At 44.6% G+C, this 19263-nt stretch overlaps 1 protein-coding gene across 2 annotated transcripts in view; it reads left to right on the forward strand.

The window, feature by feature from the left end:
* The window catches only part of ADAMTS17 (ADAM metallopeptidase with thrombospondin type 1 motif 17), a 262297-nt gene that overhangs the window by 195513 nt on the left and 47521 nt on the right, over positions 1–19263 (forward strand). Inside the window, exons 15-17 of one of the 2 annotated variants that reach the window (XM_067471299.1) lie at positions 2201–2321; positions 3990–4064; positions 14654–14734. In XM_067471299.1, coding sequence (XP_067327400.1) covers positions 2201–2321; positions 3990–4064; positions 14654–14734 — 277 coding nt within the window. The remainder of the gene's footprint in view (positions 1–2200; positions 2322–3989; positions 4065–14653; positions 14735–19263) is intronic. The other variant, XM_067471300.1, reaches the window with a different exon arrangement.

The raw sequence follows: 19263 nt of genomic DNA on the forward strand, positions 1-19263 counted from the left end.
GCCAAGGAAAGTGGCATGTGTCTTTTTTTTTTTTTTTGGAAAATCTCACAAATCTGCAAATTTTACTATTTTGAGGTTTTAAGTATATTAAAGGGAGGAGTTGGATTGCTTTGCCGTGATGGCATTCATGCAACATAGAAAAGCAAGGTTTCTTGTAAAGCCGTGCTCATTATCAAGAAAGCCCAAGAAAGCTTAGAATCATAGAATCAAAGAGTTGGAAGAGACCTCATGGGCCATCCAGTCCAACCCCCTGCCAAGAAGCAGGAATATTGCATTCAAATCACCCCTGACAGATGGCCATCCAGCCTCTGCTTAAAAGCTTCCAAAGAAGGAGCCTCCACCACACTCCGGGGCAGAGAGTTCCACTGCTGAACAGCTCTCACAGTCAGGAAGTTCTTCCTAATGTTCAGATGGAATCTCCTCTCTTGTAGTTTGAAGCCATTGTTCCACGTCCTAGTCTGCAAGGAAACAGAAAACAAGCTTGCTCCCTCCTCTCTGTGGCTTCCTCTCACATATTTATACATGGCTATCATATCTCCTCTCATCCTTCTCTTCTTCAGGCTAAACATGCCCAGCTCCTTAAGCCGCTCCTCATAGAGCTTGTTCTCCAGACCCTTGATCATTTTAGTCGCCCTCCTCTGGACACATTCCAGCTTGTCAACATCTCTCTTGAATTGTGGTGCCCAGAATTGGACACAATATTCCAGATGTGGTCTAACCAAAGCAGAATAGAGGGGTAGCATTACTTCCCTGGACCTAGACACTATGCTCCTATTGATGCAGGCCAAAATCCCATTGGCTTTTTTTGCCGCCACATGACATTGTTGGCTCATGTTTAACTTGTTGTCCACGAGGACTCCAAGATCTTTTTCACACGTACTGCTCTCGAGCCAGGCATTGTCCCCCATTCTGTATCTTTGCATTTCATTTTTCCTGCCTAAGTGGAGTATCTTGCATTTGTCACTGTTGAACTTCATTTTGTTAGTTTTGGCCCATCTCTCTACTCTGTCAAGATCGTTTTGAATCCTGCTCCTGTCCTCTGGAGTATTGGCTTTCCCTCCCAATTTGGTGTCGTCTGCAAACTTGATGATCATGCCTTCTAACCCTTCATCTAAGTCATTAATAAAGATGTTGAACAGGACCATGTTGAAAGCAGGCAGGGGCGGCTCAACCATTACGCAAAGTAAGCATTTGCAGTATCTATGCTGATGATCGTGCCATTACTGCTCAAGCAGGGAGCTTTGAGATGGTAGAACAGAAGCTCTCGGAAGCTGTAGGCAGGGGCGGCTCAACCATTATGCAAAGTAAGCATTCGCAGTAGAGTTGATTTTGCCCAGGGGCACTGTTGAGGCACTCTTGGGGGAAAATAGACGTTGACATGTGCGAGTTGTAGTTACTGGGATGTATAGTTCACCTACAATCAAAGAGCATTCTGAACTCCACCAATGATGGAATTGAACCAAATATGACACACAGAACTCCCACGACGAACAGAAAATATATATCAGTGATTGGTTGGGGGGGAGGGGGGCACCAAAATACTGTTTGCTTACCGTTGAAAATTACCTAGGGCCGACTCTGAAAGCAGGGCTGTTGTGTCTCATAGAAAAGGAAAGCACTATCTAGGTTTGGGATCCTCCTCAGTAGGCCTTCTGCACAGTTTCCCTTCTTGGCGATGCCTGTTCAGCGTAGTGGGTTTTCTTGGGTGTTTTAGCATTGCAGTGATGGGAACAAGGAGCAACAAGCCTGCAACGCTTTCCATCAGGCCATAGTAATCTCAATTCTTCTATCCTTCCCTTAGCCTGGAAGAAGCATCATTCTTGACCAGTGCTGTATCAAGGTCCAGGGATAGTCACAATAGCAAGTGAAGGAGTGTCTCATCTTCAGTGTTAGAGTTACAAGCTGGGTAGATGCGGGGAATGCCGTCTATGTAGCGTACCTGGATTTCAGTAAGGCCTTCGACAAGGTCCCCCATGACCTTGGCTTTCATGTTAAAAAATAAAATTAGGTCAGTGGAGTGGGTTTTAAAGTGGAGGATAAAACAGAAATTGTACTTTCTTCCAATCCTGCTTTCTGTATGGTACGTTTCAGTGTGCAAATCAGATTGACCAAATGCGGATAGAAATGGGCATTCTGCAGCTCATCTTTCCTTATTAATCTTTTGTTTTCAAAATAACCAAGAACATCTTGTTGCCATTAGAAAATTGGCTGCGATGGGATCATTGGCTCGGCTGCCCGAGAGGACCGCTGCGGCATCTGCAACGGAGACGGCAAAACCTGCAAAGTGGTGAGAGGAGACTTCAACCATACCAAAGGGATGGGTGAGTCACACCTGTGTGCGGGCTTCCTCGTGGATAGCAGTGGTTGGGTTTGGTGTTGTAGGCACGGGACCCCTTCCAGATTTCAAAGATTATTTATTTATCGTGTCAGGAGCAACCAGACATTTGTATTACATTTTTAACAAAGCAAGCAAACAACAGACAAAACGCAAAGTTTGCAATCTTAGTAGTTGATTAAATGTCCTTTGACCAGTATCTGGCCACTTGGAGTACCTCCGGTGTTGCCGCAAGGAGGTCCTCCATTGTGTATGTAGCAAGGCTCAGGTTGCATTGCAGCAGGTGGTCAGTGGTTTGCTCTTCTCCACACTCGCATGTTGTGGATTCCACTTTGCAGCCCCACTTTTTAAGGTTGGCTCTGCATCTCGCGGTGCCAGAGCGCAGTCTGTTCAGTGCCTTCCAAGTCGCCCAGTCTTCTGTGTGCCCAGGGGGGAGTCTCTCATTTGGTATCAGCCAATGATTGAGGTTCTGGGTTTGAGCCTGCCACTTTTGGACTCTCGCTTGCTGAGGTGTTCCAGCGAGAGTCTCTGTAGATCTTAGAAAACTATTTCTTGATTTAAGTCATTGACGTGCTGGCTGATGCCCAAACAAGGGATGAGCTGGAGATGTCACTGCCTTGGTCCTTTCACTATTGGCTGTTACTTCCTGGCAGATGTCAGGTGGTGCAATACTGGCTAGACAGTGTAGTTTCTCCAGTGGTGTAGGGCGCAGACACCCCGTGATAATGCGGCATGTCTCATTAAGATCCACATCTACTGTTTTAGCGTGATGATATGTGTTCCACACTGGGTATGCATACTCAGCAACAGTGTAGCATAGCGCAAGGGCAGATGTCTTCACTGTGTCTGGTTGTGATCCCCAGGTTGTGCCAGTCAGCTTTCGTATGATATTGTTTCTAGCACCCACGTTTTACTTGATATTCAGCCAGTACTTCTTGTAGGTCAGAGCACGGTACAGGAGGAGGTGAGTTTATTAGTTCGCCTGGAGTTGCCTGCCACCAATTACCAGAGCATAGCGCAAGGGCAGATGCCTTCACTGTGTCTGGTTGTGATCCCCAGGTTGTGCCAGTCCACTTTTGAATGATATTGTTTCTATTACCCACCTTTTGCTTGATATTCAGGCAGTGCTTCTTGTAGGTCAGATGTCTTCACTGTGTCTGGTTGTGATCCCCAGGTTGTGCCAGTCCACTTTTGTATGATATTGTTTCTAGCACCCACCTTTTGCTTGATATTTAGGCAGTGATTCCCAGGTATTTGGGTGCACTGCAATGCTCCAAAGCATCTGTGTTTCAACGATACACCCTGGCTAACAGTTTCCGTTGGTTTAAACAGACATCATCTGAAATTAATGTTGAGAGATAGTTTTTCCCATAATGGTAAGTACGACTCCTGTCAAACCTCACGATTTCCAAACTAGGGTTCAGAAAAGTTGTAGAATAACTATTTCTGTCTCTGGTCTCTATGAATCACCCAAATGGGTTATTCTGCACATCCTTGCAGACATAACAGTGACACAGAAGCTCCTTGCAGTAAAATGGTGCCATTGCACATTGGACTTGGATGCATACACAACTGACTTTGGTGGTGTTTGTTGGGAAAGGGGATGTGATAGCTGACTTCTCTGATACAACTTAATGCCTTTCTTTTTCTTCAGTCTCCAATAGTCAATGTAAGAAGGTTTCTACCTGTGTGATGGCAAAAGCAAAGGCAGTCCCCAAGTGCTTCTCATGTAAGATGGCTCTGTGTGGTGATACTGCTTTCTGGTGCCGGGCCTTTCCCTGTCTCCTTTGGTTGGACTGTCATGCAAAGACCCAACATCATGTAGACCAAAAGGGTTTGGGGAGGTCTGAAAGTCAGACATAGAACTGGGGTTGCAAATGAAACACACAAAAAAGGCCTTGGAAAATCCATTATCCACGCTCCTGCACTGGCCTTTCTGATGCAGAGTTGGCTGCTTAATCCATTGTGGCTTCTGGCATTAAGACAGAATAGAATACTCTGGTGGCCCAAGGCTTTCTTCCCAGCAGCCAGACCACTGGGGAGCTCCCATTGTCATGTGGGTGCACCCTTTGCAACAATGGATATCGGAATATTGAGTGATTCAATGGGCAAGTAGAATAGGACACTTATTACCAAAACCGTAGTCCTTCGTTGCTGGTGCATTTCAGAATGTTATCCAACCTAGGCTGGATTTTCACTGGCCATATAATGCAATCTCAGAATGCAGATTAACTGTGTTGAACTGGATAATATCATAGTGTAGTTAGTTAGTTAGTTAGGCGATCCCTCGTTTTCCGAGGAGGATTGTCTTCCAGTATTCTGGTGGGTCCGTATGTGGCTGTGGAGCCCTATTCTTGCTCTGGAGGGCATTGGTTTCCAGATGGAAGGCGGTCTCGGTCAGGGTTGGCTTGACGCGCCTTCCTGTTGGCACGCTTCTCCCTTTCGCCCTCCATTCATGCCTCTTCAAATTCTGCAGCACTGCTGGTCACAGCTGACTTCCACCTGGAGCGTTCAAGGGCCAGGGCTTCCCAGTTCTCAGTGTCTATGCCGGAGTTTTTAAGGTTGGCTTTGAGCCCATCTTTCAATCTCTTTTCCTGTCCACCAACATTCCGTTTTCCGTTTTTGAGTTCGGAGTAGAGCAACTGCTTTGGGAGACAGTGGTCAGGCATCCGGACAACGTGGCCAGTCCAGCGGAGTTGATGGCGGAGGACCATTGCTTTGATGCTGGTGGTCTTTGCTTCTTCCAGCACGCTGACGTTTGTCCACCTGTCTTCACAAGAGATTTGCAGGATTTTCCGAAGGCAGCGCTGATGGAATCGTTCCAGGAGTTGCATGTGACGTCTGTAGACAGTCCACGTCTCACAGGCATATAGCAGGGTTGGGAGGACAATAGCTCCATAAACAAGCACCTCGGTATCCCTACAATCAAACACTCCCTGCTTCATTCGGAAAAATACTGCGCTCGCAGAGCTCAGGCGGTGTTGTATTTATAACAACATCTGTTATAGAACTCCAATATGCTGATGACAACGTCGTCTGTGTGCATTCAGAAGAAGATCTACAAGCCACTCCAAACACCTTCGCAGAAGCATACGAGAAGCTCGGCCTGTCATTGAACATCGAAAAAACCCAGGTGCTGTTCCAGCAGACACCAGCCAACCCCTCTCCAATGCCAGCGATACAGCTTAATGGTGTAACATTAGAAAATGTTGATAATTTCCGCTACCTTGGCAGCCACCTCTCCACCAAAGTCAACATCGACACCGAAAAAATCATAGTGTAGACCAGTCATGGGCCAACTTGGGCCCTTCAGGTGTTTTGAACTTCAACTCCCACAATTCCAAACAGCCTCAGTGTGCCGTCACACCCAGACACTATAAAGTTAAAACTAAGATGTGCTTCTCTCTTTATCCGGGTGAACTGCGCTGCCTTACTTAGAAGCCTATGATTCCCAGCAACTGAGGCCAGTCCAGGTTTGAACATCAAACAGAACATTTGTTTCTCAAAGTCCTTGGCAGACTTGGCACAGGTTGTTGAAGTTACAAACAAAACAGTCAATTTGTGAAACCATGTAGATGTTCTTTCCTTTCCTTTTCCTTCAGCTACTGAGTTAACTTCCCCCAAAAAAATCCTGGGATCCTTTACCCTAACATGAGAAAAAGAGAGAGATTCCCAGTGTATTCCTTTAGAAGGAAGGTGGATGAAAACCTGTGAATGTAGTAACTCTTCTGTGACTGTATTACATCCGTCTGCAATTTGAAGGACGCGAATAAAATCTTCTCAAAGATATCTAAGCATACAAAACTGGCCTCCTTAACAAGGATACCCCAACTCTGCTCAAAGTGGATTTAAACCAAAAACCTCACACTTGAAGGCGGCCTGCAGTCCATTCAGATAATTTTTGGTTAATGTAGACAAGGCCTATGAGATTGATTGGTGAAGAAACACCATTGCAATTGGAGATCTTGGAGTCCTCGTGGACAACAAGTTAAACATGAGCCAACAATGTGATGTGGCGGCAAAAAAAAAGCCAATGGGATTTTGGCCTGCATCAATAGGAGCATAGTGTCTAGATCTAGGGAAGTCATGCTCCCCATGCTCTGTTCCGCCTTGGTTAGACCACACCTGGAATATTGTGTCCAATTCTGGGCACCACAATTGAAGAGAGATGTTGACAAGATGGAATGTGTCCAGAGGAGGGCAACTAAAATGGTCAAGGGTCTGGAGAACAAGCCCTATGAGGAGCGGCTTAAAGAGCTGGGCATGTTTAGCCTGAAGAAGAGAAGGCTGAAAAGAGACATAGTAGCCATGTATAAATATGTGAGAGGAAGTCACAGGGAGGAGGGAGCAAGCTTGTTCTCTGCTTCCCTAGAGACTAGGACACAGAACAATGGCTTCAAACTACAAGAAAGGAGATTCCATCTGAACATGAGGAAGAACTTCCTGACTGTGAGAGCCGTTCAGCAGTGGAACTCTCTACCCCAGAGTGTGGTGGAGGCTCCTCCTTTGGAAGCTTTTAAACAGAGGCTGGATGGCCATCTGCCAGGGGTGCTTTGAATGCAACATTCCTGCTTCTTGGCAGAATGGGGTTGGACTGGATGGCCCATGAGGTCTCTTCCAACTCTAGGATTCTATGATTCCGGTGATATTAACAAAATGCTTAGGCTGCAAAGGAATAACTCCGAGCACTCGCTCATGGCTTTGAAATCTATTCTTGCATCACAACACAACTGTTCCTTCCCAGGTCATCAATCTCAAAACTAGGATGAGCAGAGTATTTACCGAGCTGCAAACCTTGGCAGGCAATCAAAGTATGCTAAATCTATTCCTACTAGAGGGAGGGAGGGAAGGAGGGATGGAGGGAGAGAACTATTTTAAAGCTTTGTCCATGATTTATGCTCCTTGAATTATAGTCTCCAATTTGGACACGGGTCAGGAACACGAATGAAGTACGGAGCATCTCATCTGCAGGTGGCTTCATTCAGTCAAACGTAGCTGCAGTCAGTCAACAGCAAATACCTTCCAACTTCTGGCTGCTCCTTTTATTACGTCTTGATCCCGTTCTGAGCAGATCAATTTCCAGAGGACATAATCATCATCATAATTGGTGCTAGTTAATGGTTTCCAGAAGAAGAACCCTAATCTGAGCATGCTGTGGGGAAGGCAAGCTTCCTCTTGTCCAAGGTGTTCCAACAGCTGCGTACTTTCTGGAAGTGGGAGTCGCATGCCGAAGAAACGACATGATGACCAAACATGAGAAAAAGAAAGAAGATTCCCAGTGTATTCCTTTAGCAGGAAAGTGGATGCAAACCTGTGAATGTAGTAAATACACTACATCAGTGTTTCTCAACCTGGGGGTCGGGACCCCTGTGGGGGTCGTGAGGGGGTGTCAGAGGGGTCGCCAAAGACAACCAGAAAACATAGTATTTTCTGTTGGTCATGGGGATTCTGTGTGGAAAGTTTGGTCCAATTCTATCATTGGTGGGGTTCAGAATGCTATTTCATTGTGGGTGAACTATAAATCCCAACAACTGCAACTTCCAAATGGCAAGATCTATTTTCTCCAAACTCCATCTGTGTTCACATATTGGGCATATTGAGTATTGGTACCAAGTTTGGTCCAGATCCATCATTGTTTGAGCCCACAGTGCTCTCTGGATGGAGGTGAACTACAACTCCCAAACTCAAGGTCAATGCCCAACAAACCCTTCCAGTATTTTCTATCAGTCATGGGAGTGCTGTGTGCCAAGTTAGGTTCGATTTCACTGTTGGTGGAGTTCAGAATGCTCTTTGATTGTAGGTGAACCATAAATCCCACGAACTACAATTCCCAAATGTCAAGGTTTATTTTTCCCAAACTCCACCAGTGTTCACATATTGGGGATATTGAGTATTGGTGCCAAGTTTGGTCCAGATCCATCATTGTTTGAGTGCACAGTGCTCTCTGGATGTAGGTGAACTACAACTCCAAAAACGCAAGGTCAATGTCCACCAGACCTACCCAGTATTTTCTCTTGGTCATGGGAATTCTGTGTACCATGATTGATTCAATTCCATCATTCATGGAGTTCAGAAGGCTCTTTGATTTAAGGTGAACTATAAATCCTAGCATTACCAAATGACAAAATCAATCACCTCCAACCCCACCAGTATCGGGTATTTGTGCCAAATTTGGTCCAGTGACTGAAAATACATCTTGCATATCAGATATTTACATTACAATTCATAACAGTAGCGAAATTACAGTTATGAAGTAGCAACGAAAATAACGTTATGGTTGGGGGTCACCACCACATGAGGAACTGTACTAAGGGGTCGCGGCATTAGGAAGGTTGAGAACCACTGCACTACATAGTGTGTTTGTTGTGTATGGACTGCATGTACTGAATTCACAACCAATTTACGAGTCACTTCCTTCCCTCGGCTATTACTCAGAAAGCTAAAGTTTCCAACCACTTTCCTCCCAAGATTCAGAATATGCTGAATTGTTTACCCCGAGTCCTCGGCAAAAAAGGCCAATGCTTAGCCTTTTTGCATAATAATAATAATAATAATAATAATAATAATAATAATAATACTTTATTTGTACCCCGCTACCATCTCCTCAAGGGACTCGGTGTGGCTTACATGAGGCCGAGCCCAAACACAACAATACAAGCAATAATAACAACAACACAAGCAATTAAAATAACAACATAGACAATAATATACAACATTATCAATAAAACAACACATAATTAAAAACAATGGGAAGGCCAAATGTAAAGTTAAAATTGGAAATAATGCTGGGACATGAACGGAAGGTGTTTGGTGTTTGTGGAAGGGCATACGAGCAGACTTAAAAGAAATGTAAAGTGCTTTGGAGGACAAAGTGCTATGGGTCATTATTCCGAAGATGTGGAACAGCCACGTCTTCAAGTTCCTCCTGAAGACTGCCAAAGTTGGAGCCTGTCTGATGTCTTTAGGGAGTGAGTTCCAGAGTCGAGGGGCCACCACCGAAAAGGCCCTCTCTCTCGTCCCCACCAATCTCGCCTGCGATGCTGGTGGGATTGAGAGCAGGGCCTCTCCGGATGATTATACTCTGAGAAAACCAATTACCATTTACCATGGAAATGCATCCAGTCCTGGTTCTCACCGATGTGTCAGTGAGATGCAAGTGTTGACAAATGCTTGCTGGCCAAACCCACATTTTATATATTACATTATGTCATCTATGCTGATGATCGTGCCCAGGGGCGGCTCAACCCATTACGCAAAGTAAGCGTTTGCAGTATAATTTATTTTGCCCAGGGGCTCTCTGGAGGCGCTCTGGGGGGAAAATAGACCTTGACAAATGCGAGTTGTAGTTACTGGGATGCATAGTTCACCTACAATCAGAGAGCATTCTGAACTCCACCAATGATGGAATTGAACCAAATATGGCACACAGAACTCCCATGATGAACAGAAAATATATATCAGTGATAGGTTGGGGGGGGGGGGGGGGCCAAAATACTGTTTGCTGACAGTTGAAAATTACCTAGGGCCACCTCTGATCGCCATTAGTGCTCAAGCAGGGAGCTTTGAGATGGTTGAACAGAAGCTCTCCGAAGCTCTAGGTGCCCTTACCGCCTACTACAGGGAAAACCAGCTTATCCCTAATCTATCTAAAACACAGACAAGCATCCCGAGCTCTGAGGACAACCTGGGAAGGAATCCCACTGGAGCATTGAAGCGCACCCAAATACCTGGGAGTCACCCTGGACTGTGCTCTGACCTACAAGAAGCACTGCCTGAATATCAAGCAAAAAGTGGGTGCTAGAAACAATATCATACAAAAGCTGACTGGCACAACCTGGGGATCACAACCAGGCACAGTGAAGACATCTGCCCTTGCGCTATGCTACTCTACTGCTGAGTATGCATGCCCAGTGTGGAACACATTTCACCATGCTAAAACAGTGGATGTGGCTCTTAATGAGACATGCAGCATTATCACGGGGTGTCTGCACCCTACACCACTGGAGAAATTACACTGTTTAGCCGGTATCGCACCACCTGACATCCACCGGGAAGTAGCAGCCAATAGTGAAAGGATCAAGGCAGTGACATCTCCAGCTCATCCCTTGTTTGGGTATCAGCCAGCACGTCAACGACTTAAATCAAGAAATAGTTTTCTAAGATCTACAGAGACACTCGTTGGAACACCTCAGCAAGCGAGAGTCCAAAAGTGGCAGGCTCAAACCCAGAACCTCAGGCCATCAAATGCTAATCTAGGTGGTCAGTTGAAACATTCACACCTAGCTCCAACAGACAAGAGTTCTTTGTCCCACCCTGGTCATTCCACAGATATATAAACCAATTTTCCTAGTTCCAACAGACCTCACTACCTCTGAGGATGCTTGCGAAACGTCAGGAGAGAATGCCTCTAGAACTTGGCCGTACAGCCCAAAAAAACCTACAACAACCCAGTGTAGACTCTTTAAGGTGCCACTCAACACTTGATTCCTATAATCAAGTGTTTTCGTTTGGGTTTTTATCAGACTTCTGACTCATCAGTTTGGCTTTCCAATTTACATACCCTTTGCAAAACGGCAAAAAAAATAGAAAAAGAAGATAGTTTTGTATGAAATATGATGGGATTTTGGGGAGGAAGTGTTTCTGTAAGGATTTACTTTTCCTGGGTTCTTCTGCATGCTGGTGTTGCTCGAATACCTCTGGGAAGATGGATAATGTCATGCCGCAAGCTTAACCGGAAGTGGCTTGTCCCATGACCTTAAGCATAGCTCTAAATTGAAGATAATGGGAGACCTAGACAAATATTATTATTATCTATATATATAAAAATGGAAAGGGTGTTCAACGGGACAGCAAAACGTGAAAACCCCCCGACGAAAACTCACCAAATTTGCCGTGCATATACCTCAACCCACAAGGTATGCACAACACTCATCAAAATTCCAAACAACATTTCAACAAACTCACAATTACAAAAACCAACTGAGCATGTGCAGTGCCCAGGGGAGGAAGTACACACACAATGCACTCTGGGAACTGTAGTTCTAGAACGCTGCCTGCTCACTGGGGGCCGGGATGCTGCGAGAACGGAGAAAGGAAGGAAGGAAAGAAAGGAAGGAGGGAAGGGAGAGAGGGAAGTTGAGAAGGTATATGAAAGAAGAAAGGTAGGAAAGAAAGAATAAAGAGAGAGAAGGAGGATGGGAAAGAAGGGAGAAAGGAAGGAAGGAGGAAAGGAAAGAAAGATAGAAAAGAAGAAGAAAGGGAAGGGGAAGGGAAGGTGTCAAAAGGAAGGAAGGAAGGGGAAGAGAGGGGGGGAAAGCAAAGGAAGAAGAGAAAGGGCGGGAAGAAAAGAAAGAAAGAAGGAAAGAAAGAAAAGGAAGCCTGGAAGTCAAGAGCGAAGGAAGGAAGGAAAGAGAGAGGGAAGAAAGGAGAGAAAGAGGAAAATAAAAAGGGAGGAGGAAGGGAAGAGGAAGAGAAGGAAGGAGGAGAGAAGGAAAGAAAAAGGGAAGGGAGGAATGACGTAGCAAAGGAAGAAGAGAAAGAAGGAGAGAAAGACGCAGGGAAGGAAAGAAATAAGGAGAAGGAAGGATGGGAGCAAAAAGCTAAGGAAGGAAGTAAACAGGTAGAGAAGGAAGAAAGGAAAGAAGAAAAGGAAATGAAGGAAGGACTGAAAGAAGGAGAGAAAGAGGGAGAGAAGGTTGGCCAAAGCAACGCGTGGCGGGTAAAGCTAGTTATTATTATTATTATTATTATTATCATCATTATTATTATTATTATGAAGAATTGAGATTACACATAATAGGTTTGGGGCATGTTCCAAAATGTTATACTAACACTGGTGGCAGGGTGTAGTTGTGGGGTGTTTTTGTTTGCATGCCTTGTTATTAACCCCTTGCTTCCTGTGTGTTTGCTTGTCACTGTTGGTTGGGTGCATGTGTATCACCAAGAAATGTTGTTGTTGTTGTTGCTACAGATTGCAATACAGTTGTAATACATTGAATCAAGTAACAACAAGGTACCTGTTTGCTTGGCCTTTATATTCTTGATTACACAATTGTGATTTAAATAAAGAGATACCTCCACCTTGTTGTTGTTCATTCGTTCAGTCGTCTCCAACTCTTCGTGACCTCATGGACCAGCCCACGCCAGAGCTCCCTGTCGGCCGTCACCACCCCAGCTCCTTCAAAGTCAGTCCAGTCACTTCAAGGATGCCATCCATCCATCTTGCCCTTGGTCAGCCCCTCTTCCTTTTACCTTCCACTTTCCCCAGCAAGTGGGGTACCTCCACCTACCCCATGCAAAACAATGGCCAGAAGGATGTGATTTGTGAGCATTGATGGATTTGTGATCCATCTGGCTTGCCAGAATAAAGTGGAGTTTGTCTGCCATCTGTATTGCCATTTAACATGGTTTGAACTGGATTATGTGTCTAGTGTAAACTTAATATAATGCAGATCAAACTGGATTATATGTCCAGCGTAGACTTCATATAATGCATATCAAACTGGATTATATGTCCAGTGTAGACTTCATATAATGCATATCAAACTGGATTATATGTCCAGTGCAGACTCATATAATGCAGATCAGACTGGATTATATGTCCAATGTAGACTTCATATAATGCATATCAAACTGGATTATATGTCCAGTGCAGACTCATATAATGCAGATCAGACTGGATTATATGTCCAATGTAGACTTCATATAATGCAGATCAAACTGGATTATGTGTCCAGCGTAGACTTCATATAATGCATATCAGACTGGATTATGTGTCCAGCGTAGACTTCATATAATGCATATCAGACTGGATTATATGCCCAGTGTAGACTTCATATAATGCATATCAAACTGGATTATATGTCCAGTGCAGACTCATATAATGCAGATCAGACTGGATTATATGTCCAATGTAGACTCATATAATGCAGATCGAACTGGATTATGTGTCCAGTGCAGGCTCATATAATGCAGATCAGACTGGATTATATGTCCAATGTAGACTTCATATAATGCATATCAAACTGGATTATATGTCCAGTGCAGACTCATATAATGCAGATCGAACTGGGTTATATGTCCAGTGTAGACTTCACATAATGCATATCAAACTGGATTATATGTCCAGTGTAGACTCATATAATGAAGATCGAACTGGGTTATATGTCCAGTGTAGACTTCATATAATGCATATAAAACTGGATTATATGTCCAGTGTAGACTCATATAATGAAGATCAAACTGGATTATATGTCCAGTGTAGACTTCATATAATGCATATCAAACTGGATTATGTGTCCAGTGTAGGCTCATATAATGCATATCAGACTGGATTATATGCCCAGTGTAGACTCATATAATGCAGATCAAACTGGATTATGTCTCCAGTGTAGGCTCATATAATGCATATCAAACTGGATTATGTGTCCAGTGTAGGCTCATACAATGCAGATCAAACTGGATTATACGGTATGTCCAGTGTAGGCACATATAATGCAGGTTGAACTGGATTATGTGTCCAGTGTAGACAAATACCTGGGGTGATATCTGACCATTCTCTTGCATCTCAGTCTGTGCAAACGAAATCTAGAGATTTCACACCTTTGTGAAAGCTGTAGTTTTACAAGGCCTTTTGCTGACTGCCAAAAGGGGCTAGTGCCCCACCAAACTACAGTTCGCAAGCCATGACAGTTAAAGTGGTGTCAAACTACATTGAGAGTAAAGTGTGTATGCACCCTAAATTTTGGCCCCATTTACACTCCACAGTCATAGTGCTATTGTAGAAGCATAAAGTTGGGAGAGAGTGCATGGGCCACCCAGTCCAAGTCACTTTATTCTACCATGCAGGAAAAACACAGTTGAATCCCTCCCGACAGATGGCCACTCAGCCTCTGTTTCAAAGCCTCCAGACTTCAAGGCAGAGAGTTCCGCTGTTGAACTCATTCCCATTTGACTGTCATAGTTTTGTTCTGTGGTTTGTAGTTTAGTGCTGCAACCAGGCTCTTTAGCAGAGAACTATAAATCCCTCCTCTAAATTTCCCCCCTCATAACTCCATAGGGCCTAATTGTAGCAGGTCATGTAGAATAAGAGCGCCATACATTGTGACGAATGAATAGTCCCTGAGACTAATTTCCAACATAAATAATCTTACGTCATGTCAACCTCTGGTTTCTATGCACGTTATCATGTTACCTTAAACTCTAATTCAGGGCAACAGGTGTTTGCTTTAAATGGTTGAGATGTCCTTCTCTGATCAGGTACAGAAGGTAGACAAACAGATCATGGTATAGCCGACTCACTCCTTTCCTTTGTCCTAGGCTACATTGAGGCAGCCGTGATCCCAGCCGGGGCTCGGAGGATCCGCGTGATGGAGGATAAGCCTGCGCACAGTTTTCTTGGTAAGCAAGGAGACAAGCACAGGTTGGTGGCTTGGTCTCATTCACTCTCATTGCGATCCTCAACCAGATCTTTGGCCATGAAAGGAACATCAACTCTAGCCAATGATGGGACCACTAAGGGGGCCACTCTTGCTTTAAGGCCATGCCAACGATCCAAGCAAGAGGTCCTCTGGATCCCTACAAGGAGCTGTTTAGGGAGCTGGGAGGTTTAGTCTGGAGAAGAGAAGGTGACATAGTGCCATGATTGGTAGCCATGTCTAAATATTGGCGAGGATACCACTTTGAAGGGGAAGCAGCATACGGATCAGTATTTATTATTTATTTAGCAATTTTGTATACCGGTCTTCTCCCCTCTATCGGGGGACTCGGGCCGGATTCCAACAATAAAATCACAAAACAATCATTAAAAACAACATATAACATATTCAATTAAGACGTCATAACAGCAAAATGCAATCACATAATAACAATGGTCAGTCGTCATAGTGAATTCGTTGTCCATCATTCATGGTCATCTATCCGATCACAGAATATTGATTCACTCGTCGAAAGCCAAACCCCATAGCCAGGTTTTCACCCGTTTTCTGAACGACAGAATGGAGGGGGCAGTTCTGATCTCCAGTGGGAGACAGTTCCAGAGTCGAGGGGCCACCACAGAGAAGGCCCTGTCCCTCGTCCCCACCAGACGCGCCTGAGAGGCCGGTGGGACCGAGAACAGGGCCCCTACCAAACGATCTTAACAACCTAGATCAGTGTTTCTCAACCTTCCCAATGCTGCGACCCCTTAATACAGTTCCTCATGTTGTGGTGACCCCCAACCATAACATTATTTTGCTATTTCATAACTGTAATTTTGCTCCTGTTATGAATGGTAATGCAATTATCTGATAAGCAGGATGTATTTTCACTGGACCAAATTTGGCACAAATACCCGATATGCCCAAATTTGAATAGTGGTGGGGTTGGGAGGAGGGGGGATTGATTGATTTTGTCATTTGAGAGTTGGAGTTGTTGGGATTTATAGTTCACCTACAATCTGAACTCCACCAATGATGGAATTGAATCAAACTTGGCACGCAAAACTCCCATGGCCAACAGAAAACACTGGAAGGGTTTGGTGGGCATTGACCTTGAGTTTTGGAGTTGTAGTTCACCTACATCCAGACAGCACTGTGGACTCAAACAATGATGGATCTGGAACAAACTTGCACAAATACTCAGTATGCCCAAATGTTAACACTGGTGGAGTTTGGGGAAAATAGACTTGACATTTGGGAGTTGTCGTTGCGGAGATTTATAGTCCACCTACAATCAAAGAGCATTCTGAACCCCACCAACGATAGAATTGGGCCAAACTTCCTACACAGAACCCCCATGGCCAACGGAAAATACTGTGTTTCCTGATGGTCTTTGGTGACACCTCTCACACCCCCTGGCGACCCCCTCAAGGGTCCCGACCCCCAGGTTGAGAACCACTGACCTAGATGGTTCATAGGGGAGAATCCGTTTGGACAGGTAAACTGGGCCGGAGTCGTTTAGGGCTTTATAGGTTAACACCAGCACTTTGAATTGTGCTCGGAAGTTAATTGGCAGCCAGTGGAGCTGGCGCAACAGAGGAGTAGTATGTTCCCTGTACCCCGCTCCTGTTAGTAATCTGGTTTCCGCTCGTTGGAGTAGTTGGAGTTTCCGGGCAGTCTTCATAGGCAACCTCATGTAGAGAGCGTTGTAGTAATCTAAACGGGATGTAACCAAAGCGTGGACCACCATGGTAGGATCAAACTGCAGGAAAAGATAGGCATCCCGAATGCAGGCTGTCCCTGAGTTACAAACATCTGACTTATAAATGACTCCTTGTTAAGAACAATGGGGCTAGACTGGATGGCCTTTGGGAGTCCTTTCCAAATCTATGATTCTCTCTCTCTCTCTCTCTCTTTATCTATATAAATAAAAAAGTAATTTTCGTTTGTGGGATTATCAGAACTCAAAAACCAGTGAGTCAATTGACACCAAATGTGGACAGCATACACCTAACAACCCAATGTATGTCCTTCACTTAAAAAAAAATAGATTTTGTCATTTGGGAGTTGTAGTTGCTGGGATTTATAGTTCACCTACAATCAAAGAGCATTCTGAACACCAATTATGGCATTGAACCAATCTTGGAGCACAGAACTCCCATGACCAACAGAAAATACTACAAGGGTTGGGTGGGCATTGACCTTGAGTTTGGGAGTTGTAGTTCACCTACATCCAGAGGGCACTTTGGACTCAAACAATGATGGATCTGGACACAGCTAGTATGGTAATAAATAATATTGATCTAAAGCATTTCTGATGGACCCCCAATTGAATCAATGCCTGGGAATGAGGGCTGCACCTAGCTCTTCCTTCTTTCCATGAATGCGTCTGTTCTTCCCACTGGCCTCTTCTCTCCGCTCGCTTGCACAGACTCGGGTCTTTCTCTCCCCCAGATTCTTTCCAGTTTGCTTCCTGGCTTAAGGATGCAACAAATTCGCAGGCATTTCCTGTTCTAGGTGGTTTGCACAAGGCAGCACTGGAGCCAGGCAGCATGGGGCGAACGAACGAAGGAACGAAGGAACGAACGTAGGTGGGAAGGCGCTGTTCTCAGCAAATGGAAGCGGCCGGGTTCCCTTCCAAAGCGCCCGGCCCATTCATTCCACTGCCGAAATGAGACCTACTTGGCCCACGGCTTGGAAGTAAAATTAGCTCCAGTTACCACTCCAAGGTTAAACACAGCTATGTCTGTACAAACCTCAGGACTTTAAAGTTACAGTGGCAGGAAACTGGAGTGCTTTGATTTCTCAATTATCCTGCTTACTCGCTGGAGGCCAGCCCATGTTTTGCTGCGAGGCTTTGATAACAAAGGGTTCAGTCTTCAGGTTCGGAGGGAGGCAGGAGGAGAAAGTCTCAGCAAGCGAGCAGAGAGAACATTCTTGGGCAACGAGCAAGCCCTGCCACTGCTGCACAATGCGCCCCCGGGTGCAACGCTTGCCCAGAATGGTTTCGCTGGAAAGGGTTTCCGCTCCTCTCCTGCATTCCATCATCATCATCGGAATCACCCTCTGCCTGCTTTCTCCTCACTTTGGGGCTGCCTCAATGTAGCCTAGAACTCCCATGACGAACAGAAAATATATATCAATGATTGGTTGGGGTGGGGGGCGCCAAAATATTTATTATTTATTTATTTATTTATTTATTCGCTTTATTTTTATACCGCATTTTTCAGCCTAATTCGGCGACTCAATGCGGTTTACAATGCAATTTATTACAATAACAATTAGTTAAAAACACAGTATACACAACGGACAATACAAACAACACAACAACACAACATAGTCATCAACGCCTCAGTAAAAATCAGATTCCGTTCTCATATTCCTTCTACCATTCCTTGTTCATTTATACCGTCTTCATGAGTTCAATTGCCATGTTGACCAAACGCCTGTTCATAGAGCCACGTCTTGACCTTCCTCCGGAACTCCAGCAACGAAGGAGCCTGCCTGATGTCTACGGGTAGGGCATTCCATAGCCGAGGGGCCACCACCGAGAAGGCCCTGTCCCTCGTCCCTGCCAGCCGCGCCTGCGACGCAGGCGGGACCGAGAGCAGGGCCTCCCCGGACGATCTTAACGTCCTCGTCGGTTCATAGGTGGAGATGCGTTCAGAGAGGTAAGCCGGCCCGGAACTGTTTAGGGCTTTATAGGCTAAAGCCAGCACCTTGAATTGTGCCCGGTAGCGGATTGGCAGCCAGTGGAGCTGGCTCAGCAAAGGAGTGGTATGCTCCCTGAGTGCCGCTCCCGTTAGTAACCTGGCAGCTGAGCGCTGGACCATCTGAAGCTTCCGGGCAGTCTTCAAGGGCAACCCCACGTAGAGCACGTTGCAGTAATCAATCCGGGATGTAACCAGAGCGTGGACTACCGTGGCCAAGTCAGACTTCCCAGACTTCCCAAACAAAATACTGTTTGCTTACTTTTGAAAATTACCTAGGGCCGCCTCTGCATATATACTCGAGTATAAGCCGACCCGAATATAAGCCAAGACACCTAATTTTACCACAAAAAACTGGGGAAACGTATTGACTCGAGTATAAGCCGAGGGTGGGAAATGCAGGCGCTATGGGTAAATTTCAAAATAAAAATAGATAACCAATAAAATGACATTAATTGAGGCATGAGGAGGTGAAATGTTTTTGAATATTTACATAAGACTGTAATTTAAGATAAGACTGCCCAACTCTGATTAAATCATTATTCTAACCTTCTTTAATATAAACATACTTACGTGTCTTTCCAATAATAATAAAGAGAGTAAAATAATAAATATAATAATAATAGTGTAAAATAATGGAAATGCAATTATAACAGTAATAATAGAGTAAAATAATAAATGCAATAGTACTAATAAAGTAAATTAATAAATGTAATGATAATGATAGAGTAAAATAATAAATGTAATAATAAAAATAGGGTAAAATACTGTAAATGTAATAATAATAATAATAAATAGTGTA

This window comes from Anolis sagrei, chromosome 9 (assembly GCF_037176765.1).
Source record: "Anolis sagrei isolate rAnoSag1 chromosome 9, rAnoSag1.mat, whole genome shotgun sequence".
NCBI lineage: Eukaryota > Metazoa > Chordata > Lepidosauria > Squamata > Dactyloidae > Anolis > Anolis sagrei.